The sequence below is a fragment of the Varanus komodoensis genome, unplaced genomic scaffold, assembly GCF_004798865.1.
Source record: "Varanus komodoensis strain SLA01 unplaced genomic scaffold, ASM479886v1 scaffold34_1, whole genome shotgun sequence".
NCBI lineage: Eukaryota > Metazoa > Chordata > Lepidosauria > Squamata > Varanidae > Varanus > Varanus komodoensis.
Genome location: NW_025335854.1, coordinates 7,854,675 through 7,877,450, shown reverse-complemented (window position 1 = coordinate 7,877,450; position 22,776 = coordinate 7,854,675). Strand labels below are relative to the sequence as shown.

At 46.6% G+C, this 22,776-nt stretch overlaps 1 protein-coding gene across 8 annotated transcripts in view; it reads left to right on the top strand.

The window, feature by feature from the left end:
• Nucleotides 1–22,776, top strand: part of RASAL2 (RAS protein activator like 2) — a 206,580-nt gene that overhangs the window by 47,153 nt on the left and 136,651 nt on the right. For 7 of the 8 annotated variants that reach the window (XM_044439124.1, XM_044439123.1, XM_044439120.1 and 4 more), the window contains exon 1: nt 5,080–13,526. The exons of the other annotated variant lie outside the window; for it this stretch is intronic. In XM_044439124.1, coding sequence (XP_044295059.1) covers nt 12,899–13,526 — 628 coding nt within the window. In that variant the 5' untranslated portion in view covers nt 5,080–12,898. Of the gene's footprint in view, nt 1–5,079; nt 13,527–22,776 lie in introns of those variants that run through there. 8 annotated transcript variants of the gene reach the window in all.

Sequence of the window (22,776 nt, the reverse complement as noted above, 5' to 3'; positions counted from 1 at the left end):
GCCACTGCTGGAGGCGATATGTTGGCTTACTTGCCCATTGCTCAATGTACAGGTGGGAATTGGCAGATTAATATAATTGGCAGACTGGAATATAATTGCCTGACTTGGGGAAAGTACCTCATCAAGCTATAATGTCTGATATCAACAGTCCTTCCTTCCTTCCTTCCTTCCTTCCTTCCTTCCTTCCTTCCTTCCTTCTCTTTGGTACCCCACCCTTCTACCAAGAATGGCACAAGGTGGCTTACAGCGACACCAAAACAATACATTAAAAACAATAAAATCGAGCAGTTACAGAACAAGTGCAGCCTCCCATGTAGCAAGTCCACTAGCAGGCCAAAGACCTCCATGGGCTGCCACAGAAGGCAAGTGCAGAGGACACGAACCTAGCAGGGGGGAGCTCCAGCACGGAGAGTGGCGGCCAAGTCAGCGGCCTTGGAAGGAGGTCCTCCGCAGAAGATGCTGGGAACTGGGCAGGCTCCTAAGAGGAGAGTTTTTCAGGCAGTCTTTCCCCCGTCCGTATAGAATTGTGTAGGTCATCAGCAGTGCCTTGAATTCTTCCTGGAAACAGACAGGCAGCCAGGGAAGCTGCTGCAGCAAGCGAGTCATGCTCCCTGTAGCTAGCCAAGGGCAACATATAATAATGAGGAGGAGGAAAAAATAATAGGCAGCATTCCGGACAAGCGTGTGGCTGGGTCGGGGCTGCCTTCTGACGCAGACATCGCTCTCTGCTCCCCCTCTAGATTTTTCCGGGGAGGAGTAACGCCACTGCCGAGCGCCCGTCGGGTTGCCAGGGCATGAGGCCGATGCTTCCGTGGGCTGCTTTCTCCTCCAGGCCAGAACAGGACCTGACTAAGGAATGGGGTGGAGTGAGGGAATCTGTTCCTTTGTCCTTGGCTGGAAGATCGGCATGTAAGGCCACACGCAATTTTATTGGGACAGGTTTGGGAGGGTTTGCTCTCGTCTTTCTCTTTCGAATGAGCCCATCACCGCTTACCTGCCTGAGCAGAAGGGAGAAAACCCAGCCCCACTGTCGAGGCAGGTACATTACAAAGAAGCGATGAAGTCACCTTCTGCGGGTGTCCGCATTGCTCCCCTGAGAGCAGTAGTTTAACCTGGGTGATCCTGTGTTAGCGAAATCTTAATTGAGGTGTGACTGTTCCTTGGGGAAGTGCAAACCGTGCCCTCGTTTGAATGCTAATTACACTCCTGGGGCATTGGCACACTTGTGATGGAGACACACCCTGAGCTGCACATGCATCCAAACACGTTTGCCTGCCATCCTGATGTACCGTCTTTGTCTCCAGTTTTGCTTTCCCACGTCAGTCCTTGAATCATAAGCTTCCCTGCCCAGTTCACATGCCTGAGTTGCTTATCCCAAGAATTGTGGAGACGAACAGAGTGTGCCACTTGTAGTGTTGTTGTTTTCCCTTTCAGTTAGCAACCCAAGATCCCTGTTGCTGCATTGTTTCGTGAGATGCAAACTCAGGCTGGGTTGTTTATGGGTTAAACAATGCAGAGTTAACCCACCAACAGGCAGGCCATGGACAATCACTGAGGTAACCAGGTTATTAAACACATAAAAACAACCTGGGTTTGCACATCACAAAACAACCCAGCAACGGGGGCATTCCTGGGTTGTTTTTGCTACTTTATTGCCATACTGCCCATTAGTCAAAGCTGTCTGGAAAATAACATGCAATTTAAAAAAAAAAAACAAATTAACAGCTAAAAACAGTAACAATGAGTTACCAGACCTGATAAAACAATTGATATTAGAATCACATCAGTTGCCTGGTAGCAAAGGACTGCCTTAACCTGGTGCTAAAAAGAAGATGCTGTTGATGTCCCATCCAGTGGGGAGATCTTTCCGTGGGGGGGGGGTACCACAGAGAAGTCCCTCTCTCTTGGTGTCCCCCTCCAAGCCTCCCCTGCAGGTGACACTCGGAGGATCTCAGATGCTGATAATGGCTGCACTGGGAGAGGCGATCCCACAGATGTTACGGTCCTAAGCCGGTAGGGCCAAGAGCCCAGTGATATAGCAGGTCGAGCCAAAGAACAGAGCCTCAGCACGCAAATGAGGGAAGCAGCCGTGTGAGCTTGAAACAGGATGAGGAGGCCAGACAGAGAAGCCTGCTTTCCCTTTTTATAGCAGCCAACTGTTAATTGTATGTTAATAACCAATGGTGAGTTCCCCACCTTCTGCTAGTGCTCAACAAACAAAACGAAAACAAAACAAACCCAATAATACCGATTCAACAGCACAGAAACAACCCAGTGCCAAAGCTAGAAAGCCAGTGGAAGTGTGGGGGTTATCCAGAGTGTTGCACTGAGAGCTTCACAAATGACTGTCCACCAGCTGGACAAAAGTCGTAGGTGTGTGCTTAGTGCAGTGACCTCCGTGTTCTCAAGGAACAAGCTTGTTCCCTTCAAGCCAAAGCTGCTGACCTGGAGAACCTCAGAGAAGCAGAGAGGTTGCCTACGGATTCCTTGGGAACCAAGCAGCCCAGTCCCCGTTCCTGGGTGGAAGGTCCCCTGCCGTTCTGGACAGCCAGGACTTGAGAAAGGAGGGGAATGATTCCTTGGAAGACGAGCAGATATCCTCTCACACTTTGTGGGGTGGGGAGCTCAAGGTAGTGGAGAGTTGATCATTAGATACATAAGCAGCTGGGTTTCTAATTAGCAGTCATGGAATAAGAGGAGAGGCTGCTCTGAAGAAGGCAGAGCGGGAAGGAAATTGGAAATAAAACTGCCATCATCATTTGCCCTTGCACAAATGCATGGTTTAATGCCTCTTAGAATATGTGTATAGTTCTGGGTTGTCACACTTACAAAAACACTTTTGTAGAGTTGGCAAAAGGTCAGAAAAGGGCAGCTAGAATGATCAAGGGCTTCAAGCAACTCGCCTGTGTGGAAAAGTTACAATAGCTGAGATTGTCTCATTTAGGAAAAAGGCGAGTAAAGGTGGCATCAAAGAATTACGCGTGGTGTAGAGAAGGTGTTCAGGAGACCTTTTCTCCGTAGTTTCTCCTGTAGTGCTAGAACTCAGGCTCATCCTATGAAGCGGATTGGTGTGGGGCCCCATGAAAGGAAGTACTTCTTTACAAGGCACATAACTAAACTGTGGAATTAACTTGCAGAGGATGTTGTTACGGCCACCAGTTTGAATGGCTTTAGAAGGGAATTGAACGAATTCATGGATGAGAAGGCTATCAATGGCTACGAGTCATGGGGGCCACATGCTGCCCCCAGTATCAGAGGCACAAGTGTGTCCATGTGCACCAGTTGCTCGTGAACTTGAGCGGGAGGGTGCTGTGCCACTCGCATCCCATTTCTGTGGTTCTGTGGCCAGCTGGTTCTTGCATGCTTTGCTCTTCAGGCGTGATAGGATAAACCCAACACCTTGAGTCACGTTCGGAAATTTTCAAGCAGGCCAGAATTGGTGGTCGTATGTTTGGACCTTGGGGTTTGTGTTATCAGTCTGGCTGCCACATTTCATACAAGCTGCAACTCCTGAACAACATTGTAATAATCTCAGTATCAACAATTGAACCTAGATTTTCCTTGTCCAGGTATGAGCATAGCTGGTTCCCAGCCAAAGGTTGCAGAAAGCTCTCTGCCAGTGGAGCTTCCTGAGAGTCCATGGCTCCAGGAGAACCCCTGCATTGACCTGTTCCTTCAGGGGAAACAACCCCGCCCAGTACAGGATGAATACCCTCCATCTGGTCAGAAGAACCACCCATTAACAGCATCTGAGTCTTCACTGGATTGAGCTTCTGTTTATTAGCCCTTTTCCAGTTGCAGTGGGGGACTGTTCTAGCACTTCCACAGTCTCGCTGGCGAAGATGAAAAAGAGAAATAAAGCTGCGTGGCATCTGCATTCTGATGAAAACTTGCACCAAAATTCCCCGTGGTAGCACTCATTGGCTTCTTACTGGACAATCCGTAGGGTGAAACAGGGTTCCCCAGCAACCGCCTTCTGGGACTGCTGTAATGCAGGATTCCCCAGTCCAGTTCAGCCAATCCCCTCGAAAGGCAGCATGGTCAACTGTATCAAGAGCTGCAGGGAGGTCAAGGAGAACCAGCACGGCCATGTTCCCCTTGCGCCTCTCCTAAGGTCATCATACCTGAGCAACCAAGGATTTTTGGTCCAGCCAGGACACTAGCTGAAATGAATTCAGATAATCTAAGAGCATCTGGAGCTGGTTGGCAAGTGCCCACTCAGGCCCCTTGTGAGGCAAGGAACCTTCGTCCAAAGTCTAAAGTTCCTGAGAACTTCTGGGTCCCTGGACAACTTCTTCAGGCATGGCTCCGATGCCACCTCTTTCAGGCAACTTGGGAGGCATTAACACCTCGTTGTCCCAGCTGATGCCCTGCTCCTTTGTATAAGCCAAGGGGGCGAAAACCAGTGTCGAAGTAGCTGCGTGAATCTGTCCAAGCGCTTCGTCAGTGTCCTTGAGTGCTCCAGCTAAAATTCCTGCAAGAAAATTGGGCTAGGCCTTTTGCTGCAGTGGTGCCCGGCAGATGCACGAGGTGTTGCCTCGCACACATGCGGCAGGGGGCCTCTGGAGGACCTCGCATGGTCAGGGACAGTCCCGAAAGCATCCACCGGGTGGCGCATAGTGGATTCAGTAGAGGCAAGGAGATGCCTCCTTTGGCCTCTTTCTCTGCCCCGGGAAGGAGCCTGCAGCGTTGGCGGCTGCCTCTGTTGCCCTTTATTCTGCACTGAAGCCATTTCCAGTTTTGCTTCCTCTCTCACAGCTCCGGGGTACCAAGCAGCCTTATAAGCTCTTTTGTCAACTCATCAAGCCATTTCTGTATTCCAGAGAACTGAAGATCGTACATTAATTGATAGTAGAAGTTAGAAGTGCGCAGCTCTCTCTCCAGTCGTTTGTCTGTTTGTTTGTTTATTTAAAGTTTTTATATGCCGTCCCCTTTGCTACATAGCCTCGGGACGGCTCACATCAAATAAATAAAACAATACAATTACAAGTAAAACACACTGGCTGCACAATTAAAACTATAAATATTAAAGATTATTAAAATACTGTTTATGAATTAAAATAGAAAGGTCTTGGCCTGGCGCCGAAAAACAAATAACGACAGCACCAGGCGGACCTCTCTGGGGAGCGCATTCCACAGATGGGGCGCCACCACAGAGAAGGCCCTCCTCCGGGTACTTTGCCTCCTGATATCTCTTACGAAAGCCTCCCAGAAGAGAGCCCCTACTGCCGATCTCAAGGGGCGGGAGGGCAAATCCAGCAATTCTTGATTTGAACAACCCAGGAATTGCTTCTGTGGCAGGCAGACCAGGCCTGTCGCTACGACTGTGCGAAATGTTCACCTCTTTTGCCAAGTGGACCAAGGTGGTACTTCGGAGCAGCGGGAGCGTGCACGGACTGAAGCATCGCTACCTTGCATTACAGCCCAGCTTTTTTCACTGCTCTTCACTGCCGCTGCTTCTGCCAAGCGCTGCAGCCTGGGTGCCCGCACAGGAGCTGTTCCAGTCGACGAATCAGGACTGTGAGCGATAGCAGTGTTTCAGTCCTAGTGCAGAGCTTGTGGTTTCATTAACGCCAACGTTTTACACTGATGTAAAAAGTGCTGTAAGAGAACTTTTTAACCAAGAAATATTATATATTTAAATCTTATATCGAAAAGTAAGACAATCAGAGTAGAAAATAACAGTTCAGTTTTATTTCCTTTTGAAGCCAACGGTTATATTGTTCTTGTTTCACAACAACCGAAGACAAAGAAAGTGAAGGACTGAGGAACATCGATTCTGAGAATACCAGGAAGCAAAATAATCATGACTGAAGACTGAACTGGGCTTATCTTACCATCTGTCTCATTAAAGTGCTCAACTGTTCAGCCGTGTTTGTCTTCCTGGAAGTCAGAGTAGCTTCCTGGCTTGTGCAGAAATTTTGAATCACAGCTGTGACTGCTTACAAATTGATCCTGCCTGTGAACATGGTTTCTTAGTGATAAATGTCAGAAGCGCTATTAGCAACTATATTCTGAGATTTCCTCACCTTACATTGCAGCTCCTAAATTTGACGAGTTCTTACTCGGACGACCTTTTTAGTGTTGATCTCAATGTTTGAAAAGGTGATGCTTTCACTGGAACACGGCAGGTACGGCTTTGTAGACTTCCCTAAGAAAAGGAGAGCTTATCTAAAATAAGGATCACAGTTGGGAAACAGATGGAGCCACAAGTAGGAGAAAGGAAGTGGGTGTCTAGGAATTAGTTCTTGACCCTTCTGATTTTTTTGCTCTGGGAAAAACATATACAGCTATTAATTTAATATATGGGTGGCCTTTGAGATCACCACTGGCTTTCCAATCCAGTTTTTCAAAGTGCTGCACAATATAATTCCATCAATAAACCCAGCCCTTCAAGAATTTTAACTATTATTGAGAATAGATAAAACACCACAAAAGAACCAATGAATTTAAAGCAAGGTTTAAAAACAATTGTATATAAGTTGTCTAAATAAATAAAATAAAATTTAAAAAAATCACCTCCTGATGAAACAGCAACAAAAGCTGAAAATTCTAGTGGAAAAAGGTCTTTGCCCAACACAGGAAAGAGATCAGTTACGTATCAGGCCTCATAGGGTGGGGAACCCAAAAAGGGGTCTCAGAATGTTGGTTCTGCAGAAATAAGGGTGTGTGCTTGAAATGAATTTGGGTTTGATGCTGAGCCAGCCAGGAAAAATAGATATGGCCACATATTTGGGCCTTTAAGTCAACTTGACAGAAAATCCATGTGAAGAAGGGTCTCCATGCACTCTCCTGCAAGCCAACTGGATCATGGCATCTCATTGACACGTAAGCATAAGACTGCAGAGGATACTTTGGCTGGAAGAGCTTGTTCCTGCGAGCAATGGATCTTCATTTCTTTCAAACTCGTTCTATAATTCCTGTGACCTGCCTATCGGGCCACACAGAAATGCATGCAATAAACAAGGCCAGATGATATGTGAGAGTTTTGCCTTTCCTCAGTACTGCAGTTACCAGTGAGTTGCATTAGAAATTCGGTCATTCCTCACTAATCTTCAGCAGGCCTCAGGAATTTTAGATCTGAACACTCCACACTGCTAGCAGTGTTACCACGGTCACCTCGGAGTGGTTTGTTCTTCTGATCTTCTTTGCCTTGGTGAATTCTTGACTGAAATGCAAGAGGGGCTTGAAACACAGTTCTCGCTAAGAGCCCTCTCAAGCAGATTCATGATGAGCTGCAATAAGCTGCAGCCGCAGCCAGTGAGTTTCTCTGCACAGCCATGCGGAAAAGTCCATGCATATAATACCATATGGAGAAGCGGCTATGGCTTTCGGTTTTTTCCAACCTTGAAGAATGCGCACTGAAAGAGCACAAATGGTTCTGTCTCTCTTGACTAATTTTTCAGCTGCTCTGCTGGCATTATAATCACTTCCATGTGAAAGCAGATCTGTGCCTTAGAATCTCGTGGCTTTGATCTCAGCACCGCCTTTTGGAATCTGCACCAAAATCATGTGCAAAAAGAAGGGACTTTCCTTCTAAATGGGTGGAAATTTCAGTCCTTTTTCTATCCGTGGTTCCTCGTTATTTCAGGGAGTCCTAGATCTTGATTAACCACTGGCTTTCATGTCTTTGATTCTACTGCGAGTTCTACTAAGTTAGCCAAAGCTTGGATCTATATTGATCCTGTTCTTGTACAAAGAGAATGATTTCATTCTTGTTGCTGGAACCTGGCAGAAAACATTTCTTTCCATTGTTATAAAACGCTTGGATAGCAATAATTACAGTGAGCAGACAGCAGACACCTTTGGGAATTGAAGAAACGAGGCAGATTCCATGAGTGATGATAAATACTTTGGCTACTGGTTTTGAAATACTCCCTAAACCATGCTGGGGCTGTGAATTGAAGCTCGCATGAAACCAGGCACTACTCAAGCCAAAAGCCAGCATCCTTCCTTCCTATGTGGGTGTACTCTCAGTTTCTGAAAGCAGTACAGCTAAATCCTAGATAAGAATTCTTCGAGAAAGATTGACCGAAGTCAGCAATACCAAACATTTCGGTCGTTTCCCTGTGTGTGCTGCAGTTTCTGGAGAAACTGCCAGAATTGGGCATTGTGTGGCCCTCCAGATGTTTTGACCCACAACTTCTATAGTCCCTTGCCAGTGGTATGCTGACTGGGGCGGATGGGAGCTGTGGGCCAGAGCGCTGCCCCTACAGAAAAGTCAGAGGCTTCCATGGGTGAAAGAAGCTGCTTTGGCTCTGTGTGATTCAGCATTCTGGCTTTTTTCCGTCCAAAATCCTGGTAGAGTGAGAATAATTTGGCCACTTCTTTGAGACTGGTGTGATCAGGAACCACCCATCCCCTGTGGCAGAGGCACAGCAGAATTTCCTGCCCCAAGAAGAGGTTTTCTTTGATGTTTCTGGAAGGCATAAGCAGCGACTGGTTGGACGACCCTGCACGGATGCTGTGCAGTCCCCATTTGGGAATTTGTCCGCTGACCACAGGTAAGAGCTTTCAGGTGGCCTTGAGAGACCGCCAGCTCCCTTCCCTTTGCCCCACATACAGCGCATGGGGGAGAGGGCAGAAACAGTACTGCGAACCCATCAGAGCTTCCTTAGAGGTTCCTCTTTGGGGTTCGGAGAGGAACTGAAAGTCTCATGGGAGCCAACGAGGAATGCTCCCTTCCCACTGGTACTCAGTGGTGCTGTTGCTCCTTGGTGATCGCTGCTTCCTTGCCTGGAATTCTCCCACACAGGTCCTAAGCACATTCATCCCGATGGATGTGGAGGAAGGGAAGCTTTCAATAAAAGTGTGTGTGTGTGTGTGTGTGTGTGTGTGTGTAGCAATTTTATTAATCATGGTGCAACTATATGGATCACAGGGTACAGTGGCTCTACTAAACAGTAAGAACCAGCTATGAAGAGAACCCTGCTCTTGGATCTCTGCAGCTTGCCAGTTCCTGGTTTTAATTTTTGGAGCTTGTGGTTTGTTTGTTTGTTTGTTTGTTTGTTTGTTTGTAGTGTTTTTATACTGCCCTTCAGCCAAAAGGGTTCCCAGAGTGGTTTATACATAAGCAGTTAAAAAGGACAGTTTCTGCCTGCAGAATTAGTCAAGGCAGATACAGGGCAGCAGGAAAAAGGAAGGTGGAAGGAAGAGGGAAACAGAATTAATTCCCTGCCTCCTCCCCCTTGTTCCTCCCGGGGCATCCCAGGGAAGCTGCAAGGAGGAACCGTTCTCTTCTCTCTGGCAGCTGCAAATGTGAAAGCCGCCTGAAGTGCAGTGCGCTCGGCCACCAGCCACCCGCCATGCCTGGGGCTGCACGGACCGTCGCCCCCTTGCTGCAGGCAGGCCCGTGCACGTTCCCCCGGCCGAGTGGGGAGCCGAGCGCTCTGCCCCATGCGTGGGCGAGTCCCAGTCCTCGTTGCTGCAGCTTCTGTTTGGGAGCAGCAGCGGGTGGGGAGGAATGCTGCTCTTCCCGGGATGAGCGGGTCCAATGGCCAGGCGTCACTGCCGCCGTCTGCAGGGCAGCCAGACCCTTTTTATGCTGGGAGATGGTGCAGCTCTGGACCCCTTCCAGCATGGAGAAAAGTAGAGGGACGGTACTGGGGTAGATGGTCGCCCGCCGTCTGGGACATCGGGTAGGAGGCAGTCTTGTCCTCCACCGCAGAGCAGTCCCGTGTCTCTGGGCACAGCATTTAACTAATAATTTAGTATTTAACGAATAATTCCTCTGAAGACTCTCAGGCTGTTACATCACTGAATGAACCATTCATATAAAAGGTCCGTCAGCAAGGTAGACAATTGGAATATCGAATCGGAAAAGCCGGTTCCACAAGGAGAGAGGGACAGATGTATAGCTAACGATGGAGTGTTTGTGTTGATTGCATTCAGAACCGGAAGCCTCTTCTTCCTGCCCCAGTGACAGAGATGACATCAAGAGGGCCAGAGGGAACTCTGGAGAGCCATGGACATGGTGTTCTCAGACCCTCGCTGGCTGTCTTGCTGCTGCTCACCAGCAGCTGTCCCGCTGGTGCTGGCTGCCTCTGCGGATGGACATTTTGCCTGAAGCGAAACTGCTTTGGTCAAACCTAAACATGCAGCGGCAGTGGCTGCAACTCTTCATCTACATTTACTCAGAGATAAAGTCATGCTGGTCTGAAAAAGGAAGAACAGCAAAAACTTCCCCATGGTTCTCAGCTTGTTTCCGAAACCTGGTCCATCAAAGCACGCAGGAGCACATCATTTGATTCCCACATAAGATGCATCAGTTAAATGAGTGATGGAATGGGATTGTTCTAAAAGAAAACACATCCCTATTAATGCAGCTGCAGTGAACGTTGAAGGGTTTGCGGCCAAACTTGCTTTGCAAAGTAGCGGCCACTGTTTGTCATGCATTATTGCTCGCTGCTGAGTAATCCGTGCTAAATTGTAGTAGATGTGGATGAGACAGCAGTGAATCACTTTTAGAATACTTGGCAGCCAATTTGCTCAACCATTCGAGGAGGGCATGAAGCATGCCGTTGTTTCATTTGCAGAAAATCTCTCCCACTGCCTTCTTTGCAAAGTATGTGGTGCCTCTCTCCCTAAATAGCATCTACAGCTCACAGTTTAATGGCAAATACTTCTTTGTAAACCAAATAAAAATGCAAAAAAGACTACAAAGATCATTCAACACTTTATGAACTTCAGCTTCTCTCTTCCCACTCCATTTTCCTCCGGGTAAGAATTTTGGCTGTGGTGCTTTCTGAAGAATGAAGGGCTGCGGACAGCAGAGTTTCCTTTAAGTGAATCGTTGGGGGAGGCCTAGGAGCCCATTGGGTCCAGCCCCGCTGCTCAGTGCAGGACACAAGTCTCCCGTCCAGATTTTGGCCAGGGCTGACCTTGCTTAAGTTTCCAAGATGAGACAAGGCTTACGCAGGCACTTCAGACTATAGCTTCCATCTTGCTTCCTGTATCAAGGTACTCTTCATAATGGTTATGTCATGTTCCAATCATAAATGTACATTTAGTTTTCAAAACAAAGCAACACAGCAATTGTATATGCTGTTAAAATCTTCCAAAAAGATGCCCAGACTTTGCATTCAGTTGGTGTGTGGACAGATTTGATGGCCCCTTTTCTGACTGCTGTCGGTAGTGCATACATAATAATTCAAATACAGTTCTAGAATGCAGCTGGAAACTGCCCTGGCTAAATAGTTCACTAGTTTCAAAAAACAGACCCTGTAAGGTGGTGTGATTCTTGGGCAGCTTTTAATCCATCAGAACAGACAGTTAAATGACCCTTCACTTCTTCAGTCACTCATCCTTTGGAGTGCTAGTAGCCACTCAGTAGAATTCAAGAAAAACCGTGCCTCTTTAAAGGAGCCATTAAGTCTCTTTCAGCTCAAGGGCTGAAAGCGATTTTGGAAAGTGGCCGGGGCAGCGTTCCAGTCCCAGGAATGGACGAAACCAACATGGGTGGTGTCAACATGCCAGGAACGCCAGCGTGCTTTACCTTAGAAGTCGTAATGTTGGTGAATAAGCCGAGTGGGCAGAAGTTGGGTCCACCGGTCTGAGGCTCAGCATCCTGGCCTGTGAAGATGCACCCGCCATACCCAACTACAAAGGTGAGCATCACAAGTGGGCGCCTTCCAGCCCACGGACCGACTAATGTTGACGTTCGGGGCTCTGTGGCCTGACTCCCCACAAGCCACTTCGTATGCTCACAGGTGACCACTGGAGACCTGCTTTTTTTCCTGCTAGCATGATCCACAGGGTCTACCTCCCGTCTTTTGTGGAAAGGGAAGGGGGTCAGTCTGCGTCATGCAAATAGCACGTGTGGTCTTGCTTGAGGAAATGGGTCAGAAGGCTCACCACCGAGCCGACAAAAGGGCAATTGCCCAGGGCTTCTTGGTGGATTGGTGCATTTGGATTAGTCTGCCAAGCTAAAGGATTGTTTGAAATAACCAGAAGGCATCATGATTGCCATTGCAGAAATGAATGCCAGGGGCTTGTCAGCATTTCCACTTACAACCCCATATTTTTCTGGGGCTTCTGAGCACATTGCTTCAATCTGGTCTGAAACTTGGCCTGCATCTATTAGCAGATATGTTTTCTTTAGCAAATTTAATATCGTCAGCTGTTCCTTAACTTGTTGAGGTGGCCACTTCTCTTTTACTTAACTAGATAGGAATATTACTTTCCAGTCTACTGACTCCAATTAGATTTATGAAAACAAAAACCCCTGCTCACTTTAAAAATATGCACATTTCCATGTTCCGTTTGCCACAAGAGCTTGCCTCAAAGTGGTCTGCTGCTTTGCTTCGGTCAGTGATTGACTAAACACCACCTCCCCCCCCCCACCCCTCCCATGTGCATATTTTCCTTCAGTATTTGCAGTATTACTTCTCTCAGCTGTTGCTCTCTTTCCCTTGCTGCGCTGCATTCATGCACATCTCTGGGAGATCTGCTGCTTTGCATTCGATGGATTTGGCTCTCCCATTCTGGATTTGAAGACTGTCATGGTAAAAGATAGAATGCTCAGGAACTGAAGGATCTTCAGCTAGTGTTTGCGCGAACCCTCATCTTGATGCACCCTATTTTTATCACTAGAAGATTGTGGTTTGCTCTTCAGTTTTACTTGATACTGCTATGTGGAAGTTAAAGGTACTTTCGCATTCTATTTTTAATTCACGGTTACAAAATGAGTGGCAGAAGCATGACTGGCCTCGCACTTAATTTGTGGGATTTTGCTACTTTTTTTTTCCTTTTTGTCATTTCCTGAATGTCTGCTGCAGAGACATGCAACCCAGGAACTGAAAATTGACTTCACAAACTGTCTCTGAATCTCAGGGGAGAAGACTCTTGCGTAGGTTCAGCTGGGGGACAGGCACAGATTGGAACGAGACCCGAAGGATCCATGTTCTTCGAGAGGGACACCCACTACCATTTCACCGAAGTGCGCCAGCTTTGCTGCAGGCAAGTCAGGCAGAAGATGAACGTATTCAAGAAGCGTTCCAGTCCTCCTTCGGCACTCTTTCGCAGATCAGTGTCAGAGCAGGATGGCGACTCTAGGCTCAGAGCTAATCTGAAGGACTATCATTGGTGCCATCAAGTGAAAAGCAAGAGGCTCTGTGAAGAAACAGGCTCAGATTTAGCCAAGCTGCTTGGAGCTTACCGATGGCAGACTCATCCCAGACTTCACTGGAGGGTGACCAAGAGAGCAGATGCACCGAAGACTGTTGAACAGCCACTGAGCGTACACACTGCGCTCGGTGAGGAGCACAAAGAAGACCCAGGAGACATGGCAGCCATGCCCGTAAACAGGCCATTCCGGACTCCCTTCTGCAGGTCTCTATCTGAGCCTGCACCACACTGGAGAGAGAGAAGCACGAAGCTAGAGGGTGGCGAGCAGGACAGCTATTTCACCCGTGGGTTCTTCTCCACACTCTCAAACAGCTTTTCTAAGGTGCTGAATCGGAAAGGGGAACAGAACGCAGCACTGGCAAATGAAGGAACGGAGAATGATCTGATGGATCTGACTGCAGGTATCGCTGTCCTTATGGTTTTCCTCCTATATTTTTAAGGATGAGCTGAATGGCTTGTTCCATAGGGACTTTGATAAGTTGAAGCCTATTTTTTTAAGAATAGCTGAGGGTTCCTCCCCCCGCACTTGGATTGGTCAGTTTGGGTCTCTAATGGTGTGAAGATCCATGGTGAGTGCATCACATGTCAGTGTGTGCTGACTGGCATCTTGCATTTTCAGCCACTGACTCAGAATTGTGCTTTTGTTTGACCCTGGCCACCATGAGGCACGTGAGGGAGAAATTGTGGTCTGTTGTTACATGAACTGACCCATCATTACCCTAATTCATCCGTCAGGGATGGCTCTTTTGCAGCTCGGTTTCCCCTTTGAATGCATTCCTTTTGAAATAGTAGTCCAACTTCTATAGCCATGTTGACCTATAGTCTTAACAGTCCATCTAGTTGTGTAATCCAAATGGTTGTTGTTGTTGTCCCGTGCTGTCAAGTTGTCTCTGCCTTAGAGCAACCCTATCAATGAATGCCCTTCAGAAGTGGCTGTCCTTGACGGCCCTGCTTAGCTCTTGTGAGGCCGTGGCTTTCTTGACGGAATGAATCGACTCCTTAGTGTTCAGCATCATCTTCTGCTTTGACTTTCCCTGGCGTTATTGTCCTCTCCAGTGAGTCATCGGTGCTTTCTCATGATATGCCCGACGTATGGCCACTTCAGTTTTGTCGTTTTTGCCTCCAGAACAAGGTCTGGCTTGATGTGATCCGGGACCTCCTTATTTGTCTCTCTGTTGGTCCTGGGTATTCACAAACAGTGCTCTCCTCTAGCACTGTGTTTTGGACACATCGACTTTTTCCAGGATGAGCTCTAAAATCTCAAAGTCTTGAACTGGTGCAGAAGGAAAATGCAGCATAGACATTTGGTTGTTTGGATTCAGGACTTTCTTTTGCCTGGGCATTATTCTGGTGCAGAGGTGATTGGTGCGCATGCCTAAAGCCGTGGCTCTTAATCTTTGTGGCACCGGGGATCACAATGTCAGTTTAATGGTCTGTCACATGGCTATTGCCATTGAATGGGGTGGCCCTTGCTGAAAGATTTCTGCTGCAATCCAGCAAAAGGAGATGAGGAAGTGCCATAACCGCATCTTTTCACTTTGCACTGCAGAAACGTGTACAGCTAGAGAAACAAGATTCTCTTCAGTGTTGTGTTTCAAATGGAAAAGGTTGCTGAATCAGCATGAAGCAAAGAAACAAACTCTTCATTGTTTCCTTGTGCTGTTTTCATTGAGGTCACAAGGGCCCCTCAGGAAGAGCTGGTGGTCCCTGAAACACGGCTGAGTCAGGTCCAAGGCCTAATTAACATTGCTGTCATCAGTGCGAGAGAGCAGGCAGCCGGCTCATCCATTCATACTTGGTGAAATTGATTTAGGTCTAAATAATTAGACCCGAGAAGTGCTCATAGCTTGCAATGTTACTTAAACTGCTCGGGTTGAGTTTTCATGAATCTGCTATTCTGATTTCTTGCATTTTCTTTCCACTCAGCACTGTTTTTATGTAAAGCTAGAATATCACTTCGGGTACCCTTAAAAGTTTAAAAACTGAAACTCTAGTTGAGTAAGTGGTTACTCTGTGGACAGCTAGTGAAGCTCTGGAGCTAAAGCAGAGCAGATGCTGGGCATTTTTCAATGACATGATGGCATTTAAAGCTTGCCCCTGGGCAGCCAGTAAGCGCAGAGGAAAATAAAGCTGTCTTTAATGTGCACTCCAGGCAGTGCAACCGATCCAGTTTATCATGTGATATCTACTGCTTGTAAGAGGGCTGTTAAGTTGATGCACACTGAGATTCCAAGCAGAAGAGGGTTGTGGGGACTTGGGTGGTTGAGACGCAGGACAGCAAATATTCTCATCACAGATTCTGGAATTTCACATGCATCTTCTCTAGTAAGAGAATTATTTTTCAGAAAGATTTCCTTTTGGGCTTTATTCTCTATTTAGATTCCCAGTGGATGATCTAATGTGATCGGAGTTACTGATTCAGCTGTGGAAAAGCCTTTAAATTCTGACTTTTGAAAGTTCCCTCAGTCCTTGTGATTATCACACTATACTTCTGGAAGCATCTGGAAGCTATTGAGCCCATGGCTGGATTGGCCTTCTGCAATCCAAAAACCCTCTGATCATTATGAGAGTTATGCTGATGGCATTTAAAACCTCTTAATCACAGTTCAGTATTCAGTAACCCTGCAATTACTAGAAGCAGAACAGTAACCATCAAAACCAGAAATTTACGCTGCATTTGGAATTGCATGTAGAACTATGTGTCTTTTTGTTATTAGTGAGAAATAAGGTTCTCTGAAAAACATAGTAAATATTTCTGGAACTTCTAAAATCATTTTAAATGCTGAGTATAGAATTGTTGTTTCCTTACACTTCTTTAACTATTTAGAGCAACAGAATGGGGGGAAGGGGAGAGAGAGACAAGATGGATCACCCAAGTTGCATATGTGTTAAGGTTCTTTGTTTTCATTTGCTTTATTGTAATCTTAACTTTTTGCAAGCCACTCTGAGAACCTGCTGAAGTGATGGTTGTAACTGTCAAGACAGGAGTTGATTTAAATTAAGTAAAAAATAACTTCTTGGAATAGTATATCCACACTCTTCACTGGCCACAGTGGAAATTTTGGGTTCTTTAGGAAGAAGCTCATCCCCTTGTACAGGAGGCAAGGTCTGACCAACTTAATTGGAGGAGGTCATCCCCTCATCTTCCAGGACTAGTTCTGCCTAGTTGCTGTGACCCAGGATACTCACAGAGCTTCCACGGACCAAGCACAGCAGCCTTGAAAAGAACGGCAGCAAAAGATTTCTCCCGTCCTCCTTCAGCTCCCATCGTAGGTAGGAACAGGCAGATCACAACCTGAGGTACATTTGTGCAAGCCCGCTCTCCTGGTGCAGCATCTCCTGACCCTACGGGAATCCCATCGTCAGATTTCCACCATTGCGGTCGTCCACTGATGCTTGTTTCGACTGCCTTGCACAGAGCGAGCCGCAGGATCCTGGTGGCTGACTCAGTCCTGGAATGGCAGAGCTCCAGGCCTTTGAAGAGGCAATAGAATTCAGGCTGAGGCTTGTCTGCCGCCGACACTGTTATCTTCAAGAACTTTCCTTTTTTCCCAGGCATTTTAGATGTTATGGATGTTGTTATGTATTATGCACATATATATTTCCTGTGATCTTTCTTGGTTTTATATTGGATCATATTCGTTTAACTGCTTGTAACCCAACCAGGGAAGGCTTGTTTTGGCGCCAATGAAAATATAATTAATAAATGCATAAATAAATAAGGCTGATTAGAGGAGAATGGTCCAGTGCATTTAGTAAAGAATTGATTATGCACTCCTAAATAGTGAAATCCAAAATGAATCTCTCCAAAGCTCCCAGCGTGAACTATAACCTGCCATAAAGCAGTCTTCACCGGTACATGCAGGCTTTTCGCCTGATCCTCTCTTCCAAAGTCTAGACTATGCTTCGAACTAGCTGAAGATACAATCCGTTCCACTCAGCAGGGCCACATAAGGGTTTGCGGGGCCACATAAGAAGCCTTCCTGAAGGAAGCAATGGCTGCGCAAGAGGCATTCTTGCTGAGGTTTCCTCCCATGCGATACGTGGAGCACTCTCTCATGCTAGTCCCACCTGCCCTTTGAGATAGTTCAGTTCAGACAGCTTGACTTTTTCACTGAGGGCAGGCCACAGTAACGCGAGAATGTGCCAGATGTCAAGGCGATTCGCGTCTTGCTGAGTGCTTCTAGTTTTCACGTGGATCCCTACTTCCCAAAAGGAGACAACACTTGAAATGATTTGTTAGTGCTTCAAATCAGGTAGGAGCATGTTTTAGTTAGCAAATGCAAAAACCACAGACTCCTGTATGAAGCAAAAGTAGTTATATCACTAGAAACAGGAAGGAGAAAGTGATGTGCTTGTGATGGCTTGTCTGTTAGCCTCTTTGGGACTTTCCACCCTTGTTCTCTTTTGTGATAAAAGCTGGTAGGGAGGGGCGGAATCCAGAAGGCAGGCACTTCACGCTTCTTTCCTTCTTCCCTTTTCTTCCCTTTACTCTCTTTTGAGTTCCGGGCAATTTTTCAACCCTCCTTCCATAAAATTGGTCCTGCAGTTCTCCCAGGAAAGCTGGAAATCCATCTCTCGGCTGCAGCAGGGCAATCTTTATGATGTGATGACGGCATTTCCTGGGGATTGGTGTCCTCCTCCTGCTTCCTCGGGACAATGGAGAAACAACATCGCACATGCTCTGGCTGATGCTGGAGGCCGCCGGGCCATCGGATCAGTGTCTGCTCTCTGCTTTGACCTTAGCTGTGCTGCTGCTGTTGTGGCCGTCTTGCTTTCCTGGAGTTCTATTTACAGATTTTTACAAAGCCAACTACTATTTTTACTGCGATCTGGCGACTGTGCCATCAGCTCGTCACTGCCTGCACAGATTGCTGGTGCGCCGTCAGCCAAGTCACCCCCGACAGCATCGTACAGCTGCAGTATTTGTGCAGCATCTGTGCGTTTCCAGTCCGCAGGGGCTGCAGCATCGATTTTAACGCTAAGGTTTCTTAGGGGGCAGCCCCACCACGATGCTTGCAGGCTGTCCAGCTCCGTGGCTCGTGATCATTGGATGGGGAGCAGGGAACAGCCATCACCTCCCAGTTGGAGCATTTTGGAAGGGAAAGGAAGATGGCTGGAAACACCTCGGGATAGCTTGTATCATGGCCTTTCCTCCCTGCAAATGTAATCCTCTCAACCTCAGAGGACAACCAGTGAGGTTCCCTACATGCCAGGTGCGGCAGGGTGTGGGAAGGGAGACCGATTCCCAGCTCCAAGGTCAGAGTGCTCTCTGGGTTCATGGATCTGGGAATTCAGAATATCCTGTTTTTCCACACCCATTGTCTAGGGACCATTGGGATTGCTCACTCTGAGAGATAAAAACATTTTGGACCTACTAGGCACCCAGGACTCCATTTTTTAAAAACTCTGCAAGATGTAAAATGTTGCTTTGTAAATTGGTATGGCTTTATCTGGTGATAACTGGAACTCTGTCCAGTTTTTCCAAACTGCTACTCCTTTTCCTCCTCCTTTATTTAATTTATATGACACCTTCTTAGCTGTAAGGCTCTCTGGATGGCGTACAACAATTCAGTACAACAGCTTAATACAATTTTGCTCATCCCTGTGCTAGAATCTAATTCTCAGTTATTGGATTTACTTACTATGAAGAAGTAAAATTCTGTTAGCATCGAATTAAAACTTCCTCTAGTGTTTTACTACAGCTAAGAGGCAAGCATGCTCTACATGCCGCATGTTGAGAATTTCAAAAGAGGAGTACTTGCTTAAAAGTACTTTTCAGTTTAGGCCTTCTAGCGTCCAGCTGGTTGTGGCTGTTTTGCCACGGAGGACTCGACTGCTTTCCCGAACCCCTTGTAACACCAACTAACGATGGACCAGGAGGCAGCGCAGGCGTAGGTTGCTCACATTAAGAACAGGCAAAAGCACTTAATGCTTTCACTGGAAAGAATAGCAGTGAAATAGCTGGCAATTATTGATACTTAAAATACTAAGAGGTGCATTGAGCAATCACACAAAATCAACCCCTGTTAGCATGCCCTTTGTTACAATTATATTTAGAATTCTTGGCTTCTTGGGGGGAAAGTAAACTGTGCCATTCTAATTGCATTAGTATGATTTTCAAGCAGGATCTGATTCCAGCCACACTGTGACTGACATTGTCGCTAGAGGGGCTTTGCGTCTTGTTTGCGGTGCAAAGTGTCAACATGCTGCAGGGCTGTAGAGTGGCAGGGGGAACTCAAGCGGCCTGGGCTCGAAATTAGTACTTATTGATTGTGCGAGCCATCTTGGGTTACTTATAGAAAAACAGTGGGATATAATAAAAGATAACAAATTAATATTTTGAACTAAGAAGTTGCACACATGAACTTCTGAGAAATTCTGTCCAGAGACTGTTCTGTTTCTGTGATTTTCTCGGGCCCAAAGGTAGTAATTGATGTAGTGAGTTGGCATCTGCTGTCCCAGATAGTTCCAAGTTGCTGCTTTCTGTCTTATACACTAATTATATCTTGAGTTGAGCACGTTCGTTTTGCTTTTGCTTCTCTCTTTACTCTCTCACATACGCCCCATGTTTACCTTTGGATGTTAAAGGTAAATTAGGAGTATTTTGGTGGCAACAAAGCATGCACAAGAACAAATACGAGTTTGCACTTTTCTCCTCATCTCGAAAACAGCTTGTTTGGATCTAGATTGTCTAGCAAGATAAACTTTCATCACATACACACAAACTCCTCGTTTACGGTGTGAGGCCTTTCTTCGAAAGAGAATGTCTGTCTCTCTAAACCCGCTTGTCCCTTGGCAGGATGTAAGGAACATCTCTCATCTTAGGTGAGAATTTCCATGTTCTGAAAATTTTTATTTATTTTAAAGTTTTTATGAACGGTCCATCTACTCGCATCTCGGGATGGTTTACAACAAGCAACAAGTAAAATAGGAAATAAAATAAAACGGCACAGCATCCGATAATATGAAAATGTGATTTGTCGTCTTACCCATTCTGCCTGTTAAATCCAGTGCATTCTGGGGAGAAGGAAGAGGCCCAAAGGGGCTGAACATGCTTCTCTAGGCAAGTGTGCAACCTTGCTTACATTTTCAAGATGCATATGCATTAAGGAAACTTTTTTCACCTACAAGTTGTTATCATATACATATACATATATAATGTTTAAAATTTGGTTTTAAATTTTGTATTGTAAACTTTAAATGATGTTTTAATATGACGTACCTTTTATTGTTATTTTTAATGTGCTCTGTGAACTGCCCAGAAAGCATCAGCTGTTGGGCAGTATAGAAACAGAATAAATACAGAACCTTTGGCAGCACGCCTTCTGGCAATAAGGGAGAGCCAAAGATACACTAACACTGTTTTCTCCAAAGTGGAAAAATTTATTAAGCACATGAAAAGTTTAAAATATGCTCATTACTTGGGCCAATTAGTTGGCAGAGTACTCATTACAAAAATCCCCAAGTATTGTTTGAAAATGTTAGGAGAACCCCACTAGATACTGTATAGTCAAGAGGAAATATTGGAGAAAGAGTTCTCTCAGCACCTGAATCAGAAACTGTAATGTGTGAATTTAGGCAGAGGTGAGTAGATATTTTGAACTGCTGGACTATTTGCCATGCATGATAGGCGATGGATCCTAAAACATCCAGATCTCTTCCTTCTGTCCGCTCCTGGATTAACAGTTGCATGAACATCTGGAGCAGTCTTGGTTGAGCTTTCAAAGATGGGGAAGGGAAAGAGGAAGCCGGGTGCATTGGGACAGCAGACAGTCCCAGGAGGTGTCAAGAAAGGTTGAAGGCAAACTTGCAAGAGAGGAGAGGAGAAAGGATTCCACAGAGGGTTGTCCTGGCAGCAGGTGGCAGAGTCCAGGTGCAATAACGGAAGGGGAGGGAAGGCACTTTCCAGCGCTTTCACTGTTCACCCCTCCTGTCTTGTTACTGTCTAAGAGCAGCCGAAGAGCGGCTTCCCACTGGGCGAGCTTCTGGTAGGCCCGCATGGAATCAGTTAGAACTGTGACGGACCCCTCCCCTTGAGTCTAAGTAGCCTCTTCCTGAAGCTGAAGACGGGAGCCCATGGAAATGGCATAACTCTTGCTAGGAAAAAATGTATGTTTTTGTTGCAGTGGGTTTCTCCCTTGGGAACATGAAAAGCCAGGTGGCCAGCCTGTGGCAAGAGTCTGGCAAAATGCGGTGGAGTGAGGTGGGAGGAGAACAGCGTCCCGTGTCTCTCAGCAGTTCTGTCTGGGTTTGCAGGGGCCAACAGAGGCGACTGGGTCTGGTGGGACTTGTACGGGATGAACAGAAGAAATGCTTTGCACTGGGTGACCATGAAACTCAGAGTTGGTCACATTCTTGGAAGTGGAGATACCGGGAGCCCAAAATTGATTTCAGTAATGTGGCTGCAAGGTTACTGGTGGAGCTCCCAACAGAACCAGTTGGATGAACAGGGACTTGGTGGTGTTTAGACACTAGCATTAATGATAAAAGAAGGTGCCGTCTTCTTTGTTCTTGCCCTCTTTCATCTCAGCAGTTATTTTCATAGGGTTTTGGGGACACGGTTATTCTATTGGATTATTCTGAAATGCTTTCCTTGAGTCAGTCACAAGAACAGGTGTTCATTCAATACTGTGAAGTAAGTTTTCAAAGACTTCCATGGTCATCTCGGTTCAGGTGATCCAGATCACAGCAAACACAAGCAGCCCAAATGTCCTTGTGGTAGCCTAGGAGTGGCAAGAGCTGTAACGCAGACGTTTTCTGCCTGCATCAGTAAATGCCGTGTCTCATGCGTTTTGAGGTGCATGTTTGGATTATTAAATGTTGGTTGCTGTGGGAACTCCATTCAGTGAACTGTTCCTGCGGAACGTGTGTAGTAAGAGATGGAGAAACGAAAAGGTGAACTACTGGGCGGTGAGACTTACCTCGAAGGCCGCCATTGGAGGAGTTTCATCTCGAGTGTCTTGCCACACGAGGGCCAGACTCTTTTGAAGGGGGACATCTGGTGTAATGGCAGTATAGAGAAGGGTCCCTCTCTAGCTCCATTGCTCTGCCTTTTCCCAGCCTGGTAATACTCAGGTGATGAGCAAACTTTGAGTTGAGTACTTGCATTAGCTGAGTGCATTTGTGTTTCTGGTGAGTTTGGGGGAGGAGGGTCACCTGAGACTTGTGTGCAGCATGCAGGATGTTGGGGCCACTCGAAATGAGGGGGGTCAGAGGGTGTTCAAGGGCTGGGAGGTCGTGGCATTGTTTATACAGCATCTTTGTGCTTTATCCTCTTTCCGCTTGTGCATCCAGAGGATGTAGGCAGGAGAATGAGGCACACGGCTTGCTCTTTAGTTCTTCGGCCATGGCCCTCTTGTGAAATTTGCCAGTTGTGGGCCGAGTATCAGGACCGCCAAGGTGGTCAGCGATTCCTTGAAGAATGATGAGGTTCCTAAAGCCTAGGCAAGCAACAGGTTTGTGCAACACCAGTTCAACAAAGGATTTCTTTTGTGTGCATTTTTGCATTGGTTGGATTGATTTCAGCAACCCAAACATTTTCTTCTTGAGACTGTGCTAAAGAGACTCAAAAAAAGGACATAGACTTTACACTTTATGTTGTGAGCCGCCCCGAGGCTTCGGCGAATGGGGTGGCATAGAAATGTTTTA